At 25.5% G+C, this 15,436-nt stretch overlaps 1 protein-coding gene across 4 annotated transcripts in view; it reads left to right on the top strand.

The window, feature by feature from the left end:
- Positions 1-14,472, top strand: part of LOC139096510 (pseudouridylate synthase RPUSD2-like) — a 93,857-nt gene extending 79,385 nt beyond the window's left edge. For 2 of the 4 annotated variants that reach the window (XM_070648240.1, XM_070648237.1), the window contains exons 6-12: positions 892-979; positions 7,852-8,072; positions 8,147-8,337; positions 8,456-8,680; positions 8,752-8,984; positions 9,844-9,999; positions 10,714-14,472. In XM_070648240.1, coding sequence (XP_070504341.1) covers positions 892-979; positions 7,852-8,072; positions 8,147-8,337; positions 8,456-8,680; positions 8,752-8,984; positions 9,844-9,999; positions 10,714-10,782 — 1,183 coding nt within the window. In that variant the 3' untranslated portion in view covers positions 10,783-14,472. Of the gene's footprint in view, positions 1-891; positions 980-4,650; positions 4,739-7,851; positions 8,073-8,146; positions 8,338-8,455; positions 8,681-8,751; positions 8,985-9,843; positions 10,000-10,713 lie in introns of all 4 variants that reach the window. The other 2 variants (XM_070648238.1, XM_070648239.1) reach the window with 2 other exon arrangements.
- The last annotated feature ends 964 nt before the right edge of the window (positions 14,473-15,436 follow it).

The following is a 15,436-nucleotide window of genomic DNA, read 5'->3' as shown; positions in this document are numbered from 1 at the left end:
AATAAAATTCATTGCTGTCTGCTTCATTTTCATGTATTAAAAGAAATTAAATTTTTCAACGAGCTCATTTTAAAGTTAGATTTTTTTTTTTTTTTCATTTTTCCACATCGTTCAACAAAACGAGGAAAATTTTTCAAATGATTCATTCCTTAATTAAGCAGAACGAAAGTGAAGGGATGGAATTTTTTTTTTTGTTTTGCTCGATTGAGCAAGATCAACAGTAGCTAAACTACAAGGGAGAATATAATATATTGACGGAAAAATTATTTTTGAGGCACTTTATATGTACTAACTTTTGTGGTTTCTTAAAATTTTCTTATCTATTCGTACAAGATATCATGCTTTTTATTGCATTTTCTCAATACTAGATCTAAGAAAGCCAAGAATCGGAAAATCAATAACATTTATTCTCATGTTCATTTCTTTTACGTTTCCTTGCTTTCATTCGTTATTTTCATAATATCAGACTAAAGACTTTATAGCTTACTCATTGATTCTTCCTTCATCATTGATGTTTTTGTTATTATATTTTTTGTTGGTAAAGGTTTTTTTTTTGTATTTATTAGTTTGAAATTTTCTGTTTTTTGATATCATTTTTCAGCTTTTATTGGTTTATGGGACAAATAAAAATGTGAAAAATATGTTGTCTGTAGAGATGATGTGAGATTTTTTTTTTGTCGTTTGATTTTATTTAGCATAAATGCTCTTATATTATCTCTGCATGTGTTGGTTTTTTTATGTTGTGATATGAGCGGAAAAACATCATTTAAACATAAAACTATTTATGTTTTAATTTTATTTTACAAACGACACATAAAACCCTACAAAAAATATTAATTAAAAGCAATAAATCATATCAAATGTATACATTGAGTGTGTTGTATTTTCCAGACATGAAGTTCCAGTAACTAGTCAACCAATCACAATAGTGTTCATGGACGATGATATTGTGGTTGTGAATAAACCAGCATCTATACCCGTAAGTGGCTTTTGAGACCGCCATTATTTTTATTATTTACAATTTTTTTAACAATTATTAATCAATTTATCCTAATTTTTAATCATTAATATGAAAAATTTTTAAGGAACAAAAATGCGTATTAAAATCTTTTATCCCGACTTTTACAATGGAAAATAAGCACAAATAAAATGAGTTTCCATTTCTATATGAATTCGAAGTTCATTTTCTCTTATATCTCGTATTATTATCTAAATTAAGATATGATGTGGAAAAACAAATAATATTGAAATTTAATTTTCAACATATCGAGATCTAGATTAAATGATAATTGAAGCTGGGTTCAGTTTTAATAATATTATTTTTTACCCTTACCAAGTATTTATTGAAAATTTATTAGAAAACTGTTACTTTTTAATTAAATTACATTAACTTTCCTATTTTTAATTTAATTTCTATTGCATAATATTTTATGTCAATTTCAAATATAACTGATACTAACATACATGTTGAATTTTTATCTATCATTAGAATTTTTCCTTCATTATTTCAAAATGAAAATTGGAATTGGATGCTACAAAAATTTCACAAGTTATTTATCCATTTCCTTACTTATCTTTAAAATATAAACTTGCTTGTTTAATGGTTTCATATTTTTTTTTTTTCCTCCAATTTTAAGTTTAAGACCACTTATCCTAAACTTATCAGACAAATTCCATTTTTAAAATTACTACTTGTGCTAATGATTCTTCCACAGTGAATCATTTTAAAAAAGATTTTGTTTCTGTATTAATTAATTGTTTCTTCTTTTCCTCCAATTTTAAGTTTAAGACCACTTATCCTAAACTTATCAGTGAATGTTTGTATCAAAATCTTCTCTTCCTTTCTTTTTTTTATTCATTGAACATTTTGAAAAATTTTAATTAAAAAGCTCTCTTCATCATTTTTATTCAAATCTGATTAGAATTTATCTGAATACTTTCACAAAAAAGATTTTTCGCTTCGAAAAAAAAGTACCTAACTTTAAATATTAAATTAAGTAATATTTCTACATTATCTTAATGATAGTCATGTTTTTAACAAATTATTTAGTATTCAGTCATTTGTCGTTATCAGAGTACTTTGATCTCAATCTTTTATGGTTAATGATGACAATGAAAAATATAGGATCAAAAATGTTTACAAACATGAGTTTACAAAATGATGAATTTTGTAAGATTAATGAATATGTAAAACACGAAAATGCCCTGACGGTAACGAGACGGCTGATTTCAACCCATTTTTCGGCAAAACATTCAGTTATAGTTCTTGCTTGATTGGATGGATTCTGAATTTTCTTTCCTTTTCTGTTACGCATGTACACGTGTGTTTATTATTTTGCAAACTTTTGTATAGTAAATGACTGACGTAATTTGAATTTTGAATAATTGTCTTGAGAGAATTCAACTCATCGGGATTTTTATTCCTAATATACATAATTAATAATCTTAATTTTAAACCAACAACTAAACGCACGCGAATGTTCAATAAACTTCACCTTTCATCTTATTGTAATTTTTTTGACTATGTTATTTTCTCCCCTTAATTCATGTCCACATTAAAGCAATGGAATCAATCATAAATGTGCGGTAATATAAAATCGCATTTAAGTAAGCGTAAAGAAGACAATGACAGAGACATTGAAAGATGAAAAATGGGCATCTTCCCTGACTCTATAAATAATGTTGCTGTTACAAGAACAGTAATAATAATGACAGAAGTAATGATTTTGAAAGCAGAGCGGACTGCACAAGTAGACGAGGGGAAAACAACATGGGACAAATTATTTCCTACTCAAAAAACTTTTTCCACAACACTATTTTTGACCAAAAACTTTATACAATAATTTCAAATAATTGTTGATTGGAAAAGATCAGACGTATCTATTTATGATCCTTCATAATCTAACACTAAAAAAATTTTTCCTTTAGGTAGCTAAACGTGGCCTTTTTTTTAAACTTTTTATGCCTAACTATGAGCATAAATTTCATCTATTTTCAAGATGTTTTTGAATTAAAGCCACATTGAGGCTAGAGTTAAAGTATTTTCACCGTTTTGTACAACAAATTATAACAATTTCAATTCCGCAATAAAGAATTATTATTAGGTTGCTAAAACAAATTTCCATCAAGTTGTTTTCCCCTCGACAAACAGGACATAGAATAATGCTCAAAAATAAGCAGAACAAGTTACTTAGATAAAAAGAGAAAATCTAAAGTAACTAAACAGGACAAAATATATGAAGGTATTTTTGTTTTTGCACTGGTATGTTTTATGTCACAGCAGCAGTTCATATTGATTTCCTATATGAATAAAGAAGTGTTTGAAAATAATTTATTTTCGCATAATGAGTTGTAAGGAATCTTGAATTCATTTTTTCTTGTTTGAAGAAAGAAGAAGGCAAGATTTATAAATATTGCAAATGTCATAAAAGCGAATACAAGAAAAAGAGTAAGTTCATTGAATCTAAACTTTTAACAAAATTGCTGAACTCACATAATTAAAGCAACCGAAATTCAATTACTGATATTTCTTTTTAAAAAAAAGTATACAAAATTAATATCGGACAATTGAAAAGATAATTGTTTTCAATAATCAACTTCCTAAGTAGAAAATTATTTTTCCTATTTTCGAGAAATGACGAAAAACGATAACAAGTGAGATGTAGAATATTTGTTAATGGAGAAGTAATTTATTATTAATTTTACTATTTCATTAATTTTCTATAACCATGCAACCCCCTCAATATTGTGCATAATGGAAATAAAAGAATAGACAGAAATAAAAGTCATTCAATTAGATATCATGCAATAATCATAATAAAATATGCTAGTTGATGTTGATATAGTAATGAGTTGGAATACGAAATAGAGCAAGGCAAAGACATAAATACTTTTGATTTTAATTAGACAAACCATAAACTTATAAATTTATAATTTTGCCATTATATTCAAGAAAAAGAAATTTCTTTTAGAAAGTGTTTTTTTTGTATGATGTTCTACTGCAGACTTTTCGTACAAGCATTGCTTTGAAGAATCAAGTGATTTAAAAAATTATCAGATTCTTTAATTTTTTTATATACTTTTTCATTACTTTCTTATCACAGCATAATACTTTTTCAAATGGATACATCAATTAATGTTAGTTAATTTCTCCATGGATATCATAAATATACAAATTATTCTCACATATGTAATGTATAAGTACGATTTGATTATTTATCTTGATTCGTCTTATATACGTAATCTATCTAATATAAAAGGAAAAAGTACACAAAACATTATTACTACCAATAAACATACAACACACATAAGACATATAATGAGCTATGTTTACCTCTGTATTTATCAACATTTAAGATTAAAAATGAAAGTTTTAATTAGTTTTCTGTTATGTTTCATTTTGATTAATTTTTTGTTTCTCTTTTTATTTCTTTTTTTTCCTATTCGTCAACTTTGATAACTTTTTCTACCTTTTGACCGTATGATGTGCATACACAAAAATATCATATTTAAAATATAACTGTATTTTTGTATAATGAAATCGTTTCAACACAAAAATTGAATGAAAACAATATGCAACGTGGAAATAATAAAACAAAAATTCATTAATTGCAAAAAAAAAATTTGAAACATATTTCAAATTAATAAAAGGCATGAGACGCCAGTTTTAAATCATCCAATTAAAATTATTTATGTTGACAACGATCTTGTTGTTTTGGACAAACCATGCTCGTTGCCGGTGAGTAAAAAAATGAAAAGCTGAACAAAAGAAATGTTTTTTAAAATTTGGAATTGCTATATACATCTTTAATATTTTTTCCTTTCATTTTCCCTGCAATGATACAAAATTATTAATTTACAAAAATCCTCCGGCAGAAGAAAAAGGATCTAAAAATTGTGACGTTTTATGTTTGTTGTAAGCAATAAGATTTGTTGTTGTTGATTTTAGTTGTTTTGGTTTTATTTTTGTTGTCTTAATTATTTTCTTTAAAGATTTACTCTTTAATGAACCTGATTTGATTAGTCACATTTTGAGTGACACATCCAACAAGCCAAATTTATATTAAGAAATTAAATTTTCCTCGTTGTTTTTTTTTTTTGACAATCCATTAAGTTTGTTTTGTTGTTGTATTAATATGATCATCATATCAAACTTATTATAAAATTCTTTTTATAATAGTTTTATCAAAGAATGCTAATGAGGCATTATGCATAATTCAATACGTTTTAAACTCTATCGGTATGTAACATTAGAACATCTCAATGCAGTCAGAAATTGATTTATTTTAAAGTACATTAATTTCAATGATATAATTTCCTAAACTTTAAGAAATAATTTTACTTTTCAATAACAACTTCCTCCCTTACGACGCGTTGATCTTCAAGCATTTTATGAAAATTATTATGAGTTTTATGTTGAAGAATGGTTGAAAACATATTAATAGCAAAACTTGTTTGTATAACTTTAAGGCGCTTTAAAAGTTTGCAGTATAAAAGCAATTCGGATTCAATTAAATTAATTCATTTTAGTATTTTTGTATTGGAAAATTGTTAAGGGGCCGTTCACTTATTACGTTCGCTTTTTATGGGGGAGGGGGGTCTACAACTCATACAACTCATTCAAAAACTCTGACATTATTTCAGAAAACATTGGCATTGCATTATAAATGGCATAAATAATAATTGAAATATTATTCAATGTTATGCTAATAAATTCACAATTTCTGTCAAAAGACCATTTTTATTGATTAGCATAAAACACTAAAAAAATCATTATATTTTTATTCAGTATCAGAACTCGAAATCGACACAAAATTTATATGGAGTGAAGTCGTCAAAATTCGAATCGTTTTTGAGTCGAGTCGAACTCTGTTATTTGATCAGCTTTTCCAGTAATTTGCTGAAGTAATTAAAACTCGTAATATTAAAAATTCCTTTTTTCTATTTACTACTTTTTTGGTTTTATATTGGTGGTGAAACTAAATTTTGGTTTATGCTTTGCTTCAAACATTTTTATCTTTTTCAATTGTTTGAATTTTAAAATTTATTATAGTGTGTTATTTTCAAACTCCGAAAATAAAAGGTACTTATTACTTTGCGACAAATTTTTATAACTCTCGGAAATTATTTTTGTCAAGCAATCTGTCATTTTAAGGTATAAACTTTTAATCTAAATTCTATAAAAATTAATATTAATTTAAATATTTTGTTTAATTAGTACAAGAAGCTATTAGCAATCTATATTTACATTTCATTATGTCATAAATTTTTGCTACTTAAAATGCTATAAAATCAATTTAAAGATTCTATTAAAGAACTTCGAAACAGACATATTTTACTCAAACATCATTAAACTTGATGTCCTATTATTTGGTGACAAGATTATAGTAAGCAATAAATTTCCTGATAACAAAATTTATTATAGAGCACAATAAAATTTAATTTAAGAAGTAATAAAATCTCTGTTAAATATTTGTTTGTCTCAGATTCAAATATATTTGAACATATCAGAAATGAAATTAATATTATCTTGGAGATACAGAGAAAATACCATATCCCTACAATTTCCTCGTCTGCAATTTTTTTATATGATAAAAAATTGCTTAGAAATAATTTTTTTGATGTTTTTGCTTCTTAAAAATAATCATTCTTACAAAAGAATTTTTTTTTTTATTATCAGCTTATAAAATTTTTTCCTTGGAACTCAAAATACATTATTTTCAATGTTCAAATTTCATGGAATTATCACATAATGTATTATGAAGATTATCTTTTGTGTATTTTTCAATCATAAAATGTTTTAATTTATTATTGTTATTAATCTCATTGGAAAATTATAGTCAGCAGCACGTGCCTTGGAGGAAAAACTTCCTTTATTTAAAGAAAAAGATGTTGAATTATTGTTGCTTTTATTTTCTTAAATTTCATTATGTTCTATTAAATCAATTTTCCTCATTGTATATCGTCTATATAAAATAAAAAGAATTTTTTTTTTTTAATTTGAAAAGAAAAGTAATTTTCCATTCACTTTATGTTAAGGAGCTGAAAACATTTTCTTTGATAAGATAAATGCGTTTAGAAAATTGTAAAGTATTTGATTAAAAAAAATAAAATCTGTGAAATGCCTAGTCATCGTTTACTTGTCTTTTTCCAAATTCTTATTTGTATATTTTTCTTAATCCTTTTTGACGACTTGTAATATATGCAAAATTTTTTTAAAGCTTTTTTCTTGTCTTGTAGATTTTTAAGTCAAAGAATCAAAGACAAAAACATACAATCAAATTAAAGCATGGTTTATGATTTTTAAAATCTTTATACATAAATTTTAAAGTATATTTTTTAATGCATAAAGATATTAATATTATTAATTTAATATCTTTTATATTGTAAGTCATTTAATTTTAACTTCTTTCACTTGCGATTCTCCCCGTAACACCTAAGTTATACACTTTCAAAAGAAATGTTCTACATAAATGGAAATATAATCATTTTATGGAGCTTTTTGTTAAGTTTGCTAATATATTAACAATTTAATCTTTTTATAAAATCAACATTTAATAAGAAAGATTTGCGCTTTTTGTTCCTTATTCAATAAATTTTTATAAAATAAAATAAAATACTAATAATGAAGTTTTTTATTCTTCTTTGAATTTTAAAATGGTTCAATTCTTTAGATTCAAGAGAAAATAAAAACATAAATAAAATAAAGCATAAAACTATTGTACCACTTACAAATTGACATAAATTCTACAGAATTTTATTATTTTTCCATTGTAATATTCTTTTCTTACAAATTAAAATGTTAATATTTAATGAGCAAATTTCCTTATCTTAAATATTTTACTCTACCAGGTTCATCCATGTGGTCGATATCGCCATAACACAGTGGTTTTTATTCTCGCCAAAGAATATAATTTGAAAAATTTACGAACAATTCATCGATTGGATCGTTTAACATCGGGTTTATTATTATTTGGTCGAAGTCCAAAGAAAGCAAGACAAATGGAACATCAAATAAGAAATCGACAAGTGCAGAAACAATACATTTGTCGAGTGGAAGGAGAATTTCCTGAGTATGTTATGATAATACGATTTTGAATACTAAATTTTTAATTTTTTTTTGTTTATACCGTTTTTTATCTAACAGAGGAGTTATTGAATGTAAAGAACCAATAGAAGTTGTAAGCTATAAAATCGGTGTATGTAAAGTATCACCAAAGGGTAAAGATTGCACAACAACTTTTGAAAAATTGGGATATAATGGAGATACAAGTGTGGTTCTTTGCAAGCCTCTCACGGGTCGAATGCATCAAATTCGCGTTCACCTTCAATACCTTGGTAACTATTACTTATTTTAAAAAATTTCAAAACCATTGTTTTGTTGTGGAAACTTCTTATAACAGTATAAACTATTATTTCATGTGTTAATGAAAATTTCTTTTTTTCTCTATTAAAGGTTATCCAGTAGTAAATGACCCACTTTATAATCATGATGTGTTTGGACCAAATAAAGGAAAAGGTGGTGATATTGGTGGCAAAACAGATGAACAGCTTGTACGCGACTTAATAAATATTCATAACGCTGAAAATTGGCTTGGAATTGATGGCGATTCTGATCTTTCAATGTTTAATAAATCTATGAGCTCGGATTTAGATGATAGCCTAAGTGTCACAAATAAGGGTAGGTGTAAACAATTTTTTTTTTATTACTGGAAATGGCTTAATTTGATTTTTATTTTTTGTTTTCTAAAGGAAATCCATTGAGTGATGACGACTGTGAATCAGTATCACGTGAAGCATCGCCATGCTCTGAAAGTCCGCGACCTGTTTCAGTTGGCAGTGAAAGTCCTAATGAAAATATTTGCACAATGCCCAACCAAATGAACAACAACAACAATAATAACAATAACAATAAAATTATAAATAGTAGTAATGTTCAACTCCAAAGCGGAAATGGCCGAGTAACACGGGAGCAGAAGGTGGGTGTAAGTATTGGATATTATTTGTGACTTTTGACAAATTTTTTCCACAAGTTAAAAAATTATATCACAAAAAAGAGTTGAAAATATTTTGCTCATTTAGGTAATTACTTTAGTTTACAGTATTACAAATAAACTCATACATGTAGTTTTTATTATATTTTACATCCATCAGTCACTCGTCAGTTGCTTTTAAAAGTCGTAAATTTTCCTAATGGCAACCTTCCCCTTCCTCACTTCTTTTTGTACCGAACTATCTGTACAAAATACGATACAGAATGAGAAACACGAAGTAAATTTTTCGTCATTAATGGTTGTAAATAAAATTTATGCACGTCCGGCACGCAAAAATGAGTATATCATGACCAGTTGTTAGTTCGTAAAGTGGACATCGCAATTAAAATATTTTGACTTTTTTTTATTCTTTTACTGTCTGTGTTCATTCTTTTATCGTTATCGAAAGGACTTTAACAAATTTCCTTTCCTTTTTGATAGTCATTAACTGGAAGTTGAAATTTTTTATGCCTTTGTTATTTGTTACTATTGACTGACCGTTTTCCTTTTTGACCTATCTTTAACATTGTTATGACTTTTGTGCTATCGTAAAAGTTAAAACATAAAAACAAAGTAATGTTTTCGAGCGATAAATACATAGGATGTACCGATTGAACCGATGAAATGCGAAATATTTTTTTTTTTTTTGCTCAATAATTAGTTCAAATTATAAATTAAAATAATTCAACTCTTTAATTCCTTTTTTTAAATTTGTGCTTAAAGAAATATATCTTATAGATTAAAACATACAGAAGTTAAAGTTAAATGTTATTCATTTTTTTTATATCAAACTCATCATTACACACAACAGGTAACAGTTGCAACACAAACAGGTCACGAATCACCAGATTTAACATTTAATCCAGATAAAATGACGACCGACAAGCATTGTTATGAATGCAAAGTGCGTTACAAGGATCCAAAACCTCAGGACTTGGTGATGTATTTGCATGCTTGGAAATATAAGGTGAGTTGAATTTTGTGTAAAATTGTATTTTAACATAGTCACGTACATATGTTGTTGGGAGGCCGGATGAAGAAAAACACAGACTTGAATAAAAATGCGTGTAGCAAACTGGTAGCGGGAAGAAGTAAAATTGTCATTATGATCTTCCACAATTTCATTCACTCAGTGAGGCTTCAACATATTCTTTTACTTAATGTCTATTTATACTTAGGTATTTTATTTTTCTAAACTATCAAAAAAACTGACTGACAAATTTTTTAATGATTAATACGAAAAATTTCAAAGCAGCAATAAACCTTAAAAACATGAAATATTCTCATTTCTATTATATTTATCTTTCCCAAAATAAATCATCGTTCACTTGGAAGAAGGACATCTTTCTTTTCTTAAATTTGACATATTTTTTTTCCTTAATCACTGTCAATGTCACAATCACATTAACGAGAATGAAACATTTTTTTCTTCAAAAAAAAGTAAGGCCTTTTCTTGCATCGTACCTAATTCATAGAATTAGTCAGAATCTGTTTTTGAAAGTAAGAAAACAATACTTCTAAAATTTGAACTACTTGTTTCTACCTCAATAAAACCTCATCAAAAAATCTGCACAACAAAAGATCTCCCAAGTGAAAAATTTTCATATAAAGTTTTTTTTTCATTCTGTCTATATTCATTTAAGTAGGATTTTATATAAATTTCATTTTTATTTTATTACAGGGCCCTGGCTGGGATTACGAAACTGAACTTCCAGAGTGGGCACGTGTGGATTGGAAAGAAAATGAATGAGATTTCTAGAACGATTTGTTATTGCAGTTAAATAATTTTCATATCTAAGCATTTTTTCACTTTTTTAGTTTCTTTATCATCTTCTATAGTTAAGAAATTAAGACAAGGTATGGACATTTTATAATAAGACATTTTCATCAAAAAGAGAAGCTTTTATATATATTATATATAAATAAATAAAAAATTAAATACTTTTGTAGAATCATAAACATATTTACCTATAAGAAAGTCTTAAAGATATTAACAAAAAATTTAAAAAAAAAATCAAAATGTCTTTCCCTTGTCTTTTTATTTTTATTTTTAATTATATTCTAATGAAAAAAAAATGAATTATTATTGAGTTTTCTCCTTAAAACATATTATGAATTAAATGGAAATGAAATTTTAAATTTTGATAAAATAGTTGAGTTAGAAAAATTTAAAGAAATATTGTTCAAGGAAAGACAGTATAAAATGTTAATAAATGGAAATGATTTAAAAAATTCTTGCAAGAGTTAATTCTCAATTACACTTCTTTTTTTTTAATTATATATTAGACAAGTAAAGAATTGACCAAAAATACTTAAAATTCATTAAAAACCGTTTTAGTTACGTAAATCCTAGCAATAGCTTCCGGAGTTCTAGTAAAAATTGTCCATTTTTTTGGCCCAATGTGAACTTTTAAATGAAAAAAGAGCTTAGTTTTTAAGAAAACAAATATATCAAGACATAAAAATTCACTCATACATACAAATACAGACATACAAAGCTCTTGTAAGACATATGGAAATAAATAAAAAAGTAAAAAAAAATGGGTAAAACTTTTGTAAATGTAAAGGAATTTTTTTAAAAACATGATAAATTTATGAGTGATGAAAAGAGAAATAAATCTCTTTTAATAATAAACAAACACCCTTATATTTAATTTTTGGAAACATAGTTTAAATTCAATACAGACGATCGCAAATTTAATTAAATGTTCATATTTGTTCGTATATTATTTTTCTTTGTTGAGTCGACTAGTTGGTCAAAAGACTTATGTTTCATATTTGTGTTTTTGTTATGTTAAATAGATGTTAAAATAATAAAAATTTTTTTTTAAATTGAGTCAAATTTTGAAGAAAATAAAAACGTTATAATTGGATTGAACCACTTTACAATATGAAATTTAAATTAACGCACAACAAAAGAGTTAAATCTTAACATTTTTATTTGTTGGCAGTAGTAAAATGCTTAAGATTGAAAACAAAGCTCATTGGATATTTTTATATGCAAATAAAATTATCAAATAAAGTATGCTATTTAGTAAATCGTTTAAGTAAATCCAAAATATTTTAAAAACCAGGTAGAAAAATTATGATTTTTTTAAAAAAAATTTTAAGGTTTACAATTTTTATGATGGATTTTGTCCAACTAAATATTTCTCTTTAAAATGCTTTTAAGCTTTTATTACAAATAAAAAACATATCTGACCAGATATTTTTGGTCACAAGCATCGAAAGTATATAAAAACCATTCATTTTTTTGTTTTCCTTTGTTGAGCCTTTAAAATATTAATAAATAGCATTAATGATAATAATAAAAATAATATTTTTTTCTCGTTTACCAAAAAAAACATCATAAATTTCAATAAAAGAGCTCCACACATAAATACATGATGAATAGTCTGAGAAATTTTCGCACATGAAATATAAAATATCAAGCCAAATAAGCGAGCAACAGTCGCATTATGCAGTAGATGGTGAAATTTTTTCGTCTTTTCTCTCGTTCGATGATTTTTCCTCTATTTCAACTATTTCTGAATATAAATTATGAACAACTTTTCATATTAAACATGCATCCAGTGTGTGAACATAGAATGAAAATATAGCAATTTACTATGATTAGTCTTTTATTATACTTCTATGATTTATTTGACCTAATCGAGCTGTGGCAAATAGCACGTCAATTTCAAATGTGTTTGCAATGGTTGAATAGTTAAGTAGATTGAAGGTTTTGTATAGAAGTAATTTTTTTTCTTTAATAAAAACCTGCGCTTGAAAAATTTAAAATATTGGAAAATCTTAGAAGAATATTGATAACTAATTTTGAAACGTTTATTTATTTCTGACATAAATGTATAATTAATTTTATTCCGAATCTTTAAATTGCATTTGAACAGACAAAAATCTAGGCAATCAAATCGTTAATTCCAAAACCACACCAATGCAGTACGGCAGTACGTACGGAAAAGTTAGCATTTTTAGAACAACGAGACAAACAACTATCATAAAATTGCTTTTTATCGTGCACAGTTATTTTGATTCAATGAAAAAGATAAAAACTTTTTTATCCTTCATAATGTCATAAAGTTCTCATTAAATGTTTTTAATGACACCAAACAGCATGTTCGCTATTATTTTGTCCTCAAATGTTTTTTGTCTAATAGTAGTTGCAGTCATTGAGTTAGACCCAATAGATAATTGAAATAACAGAGAGTGAGAATTACCAAGGCATGTTTCTCAGCTAAATTGTCTGTCAAGTATAGATCCGTGTTGTACAAACTGATTCAATTAAGGGCTGTTTACTTATTACGTGCACTTTTTAGGGGAGAGGTGGTCTACAATTTTAGTACTTGCATAACAAACGACTTAATTAATGAAAAAATGCTTTTTGTAATATTCGTTCAAGTAATAAATCAAAGCACTTCTTTAAAAAATAATAATTAAAACACTAATAGTGTATTCGAGTTTTCAAATTGTGCTTATATTAATATGAATTAAAGAGGAAAAATTTTAAATTTATTGAAAAAGACGAGAAAATTTCATAACCACGCATACTAGCAAAGTAAAGAATGAGGACAATATACAGCTTTATAAATACAGAGAAAAAATATAAAAAGTTTTTTATGCAAAATGTAAATACAAAAAAAAAAAGTGAGTCATTCAAACACGGAAAACGTTATATGGAAATCCATTTAAATTGAATTGCATTTTTTAAAAATAGAAGAAAAAAAAAACATAATCTTGCTTAAAAAAATCTGTTTACTTATTGTTTAAACATTTTAGTTTTTAATTTTAATGTGTTTTAATTTTTGAAGTAATGATAATAATGTTAAATATTGTAAATGTTTAATGATTTTGTTTAGTAAGGAAAGAAAAAAAGATGATTAACGTTAAGAAAATAGTGAATTTTTAATGATAATACACACTCACAGATTATCTCAACGGAATAAAAAGAATTTGTTTTGTCGAAAATTCTTTTTGTGGTCAAACAGTTTATAACTTTTACTATTACATTTACATAAATTCAGGCCTTTAATCATTTAAATTATTTTAAATTCATATCCAAATCCAAAAATTTAAATTTTTTAAAATATACTTATGTCTTAGGTATAAATTTTTTCAACTTTCGATCACATGAAAGATGTTTCTTTAAATTTCCATGCACCGCGTGCAAATTAAAGTTCTAGATTATCACAAAAAGATTTTATTAAACTTTCAAAAAAGCAAATTGAATTCTTTTATTAGATCAATAACAATAGCTGATCTATCTTTATTATATTACAATATCATATTTAATCGAGAAGTGAGTTAAAAGTAAGAAAATTCTTTGTTTTAACTATATGAAAACATGAAAAAGATGCGTTAATTTATGTGTTAGTTTATTGTCAATAAATACAAAAAACGATGAGGTTAAAACAAGAATCATCTAATAAAAGACAAAAATATATTTGTTAGGCTTTTTCATTATTAAAATTAAATGAAACAATAAAAACCTAATGGTGAAATTAAATAAATAAAAATGATTATCTAAAATGATTGAAAACTCCTTTAGGATATGATCTTGTGCAATTAATAATTACCTTACATCAATGATGTAGCCAGAGGGGTGATTAGATAAATAATCACCCTTCTTCTAGGAAAAAATGCTCCAAACAAAAATTATTATACAAAGTCGTTAGTTCTCTAAATCGAAAAAAATATATAAATATGAAATATTTTTTGTAAAAATTTCTTTTCATAGCTTATGCTGCAAAATTTAATTATTTTTTTTAGAATAGCACGTTAAAATGAATTTTTTGAATTAAAAAAGATCACATCTTAAAGGTGTTTTTCAATAAATAAACAAAGATATTTAAATAAAAAAAAGAATAAACTAAAATGATAAACAATTTAACTTTAATTCTCATTGTACTTCCTAAATAATGACGATGATTGTAAAAGTCTATACATTTAATTATACTTACTTAAAGAAATCTTTATATTATATTATATTTCTTAGATTTTAATGATAATTTTTGTTGTCTAATTTTGTTCGAATATCTTTGCATGGCATCTTCTTCACATCCATTGAAAATATTTTAAAAAAGAGTACCATAAGAAACATCATTGAAAAAAGAATAAAGATGAAAAAATAAATTTTGAGGAAAACAATATTTATATTTAATTGTTAACCTTTCAGGAAGCTTTCTTCAAAATTAAGATTTTTAGTTTCCAGAAATAATCCTTTCTTCTTACTAACTTCGTTTCAATTATTAATATTATACAACACATCAGTGGTGTAACCCGAAATTTATAACAATGGTTTTCTGAGAATAAAATTAAGTAACAGGAAGCTAAAATAAAAAGCATTCACTGCAACAATGTCCAAAGATCTCAAATAAAAGCAATCATTTTAATCATGAAGGTGGATT

This window comes from Chironomus tepperi, unplaced genomic scaffold (assembly GCF_022539635.2).
Source record: "Chironomus tepperi strain 1889 unplaced genomic scaffold, CSIRO-AGI_Ctep_v1 contig_393, whole genome shotgun sequence".
NCBI classification, from domain to species: domain Eukaryota; kingdom Metazoa; phylum Arthropoda; class Insecta; order Diptera; family Chironomidae; genus Chironomus; species Chironomus tepperi.
Note: the sequence above shows the minus strand (reverse complement) of the source record. Positions and strands in the feature narration are given on the sequence as shown.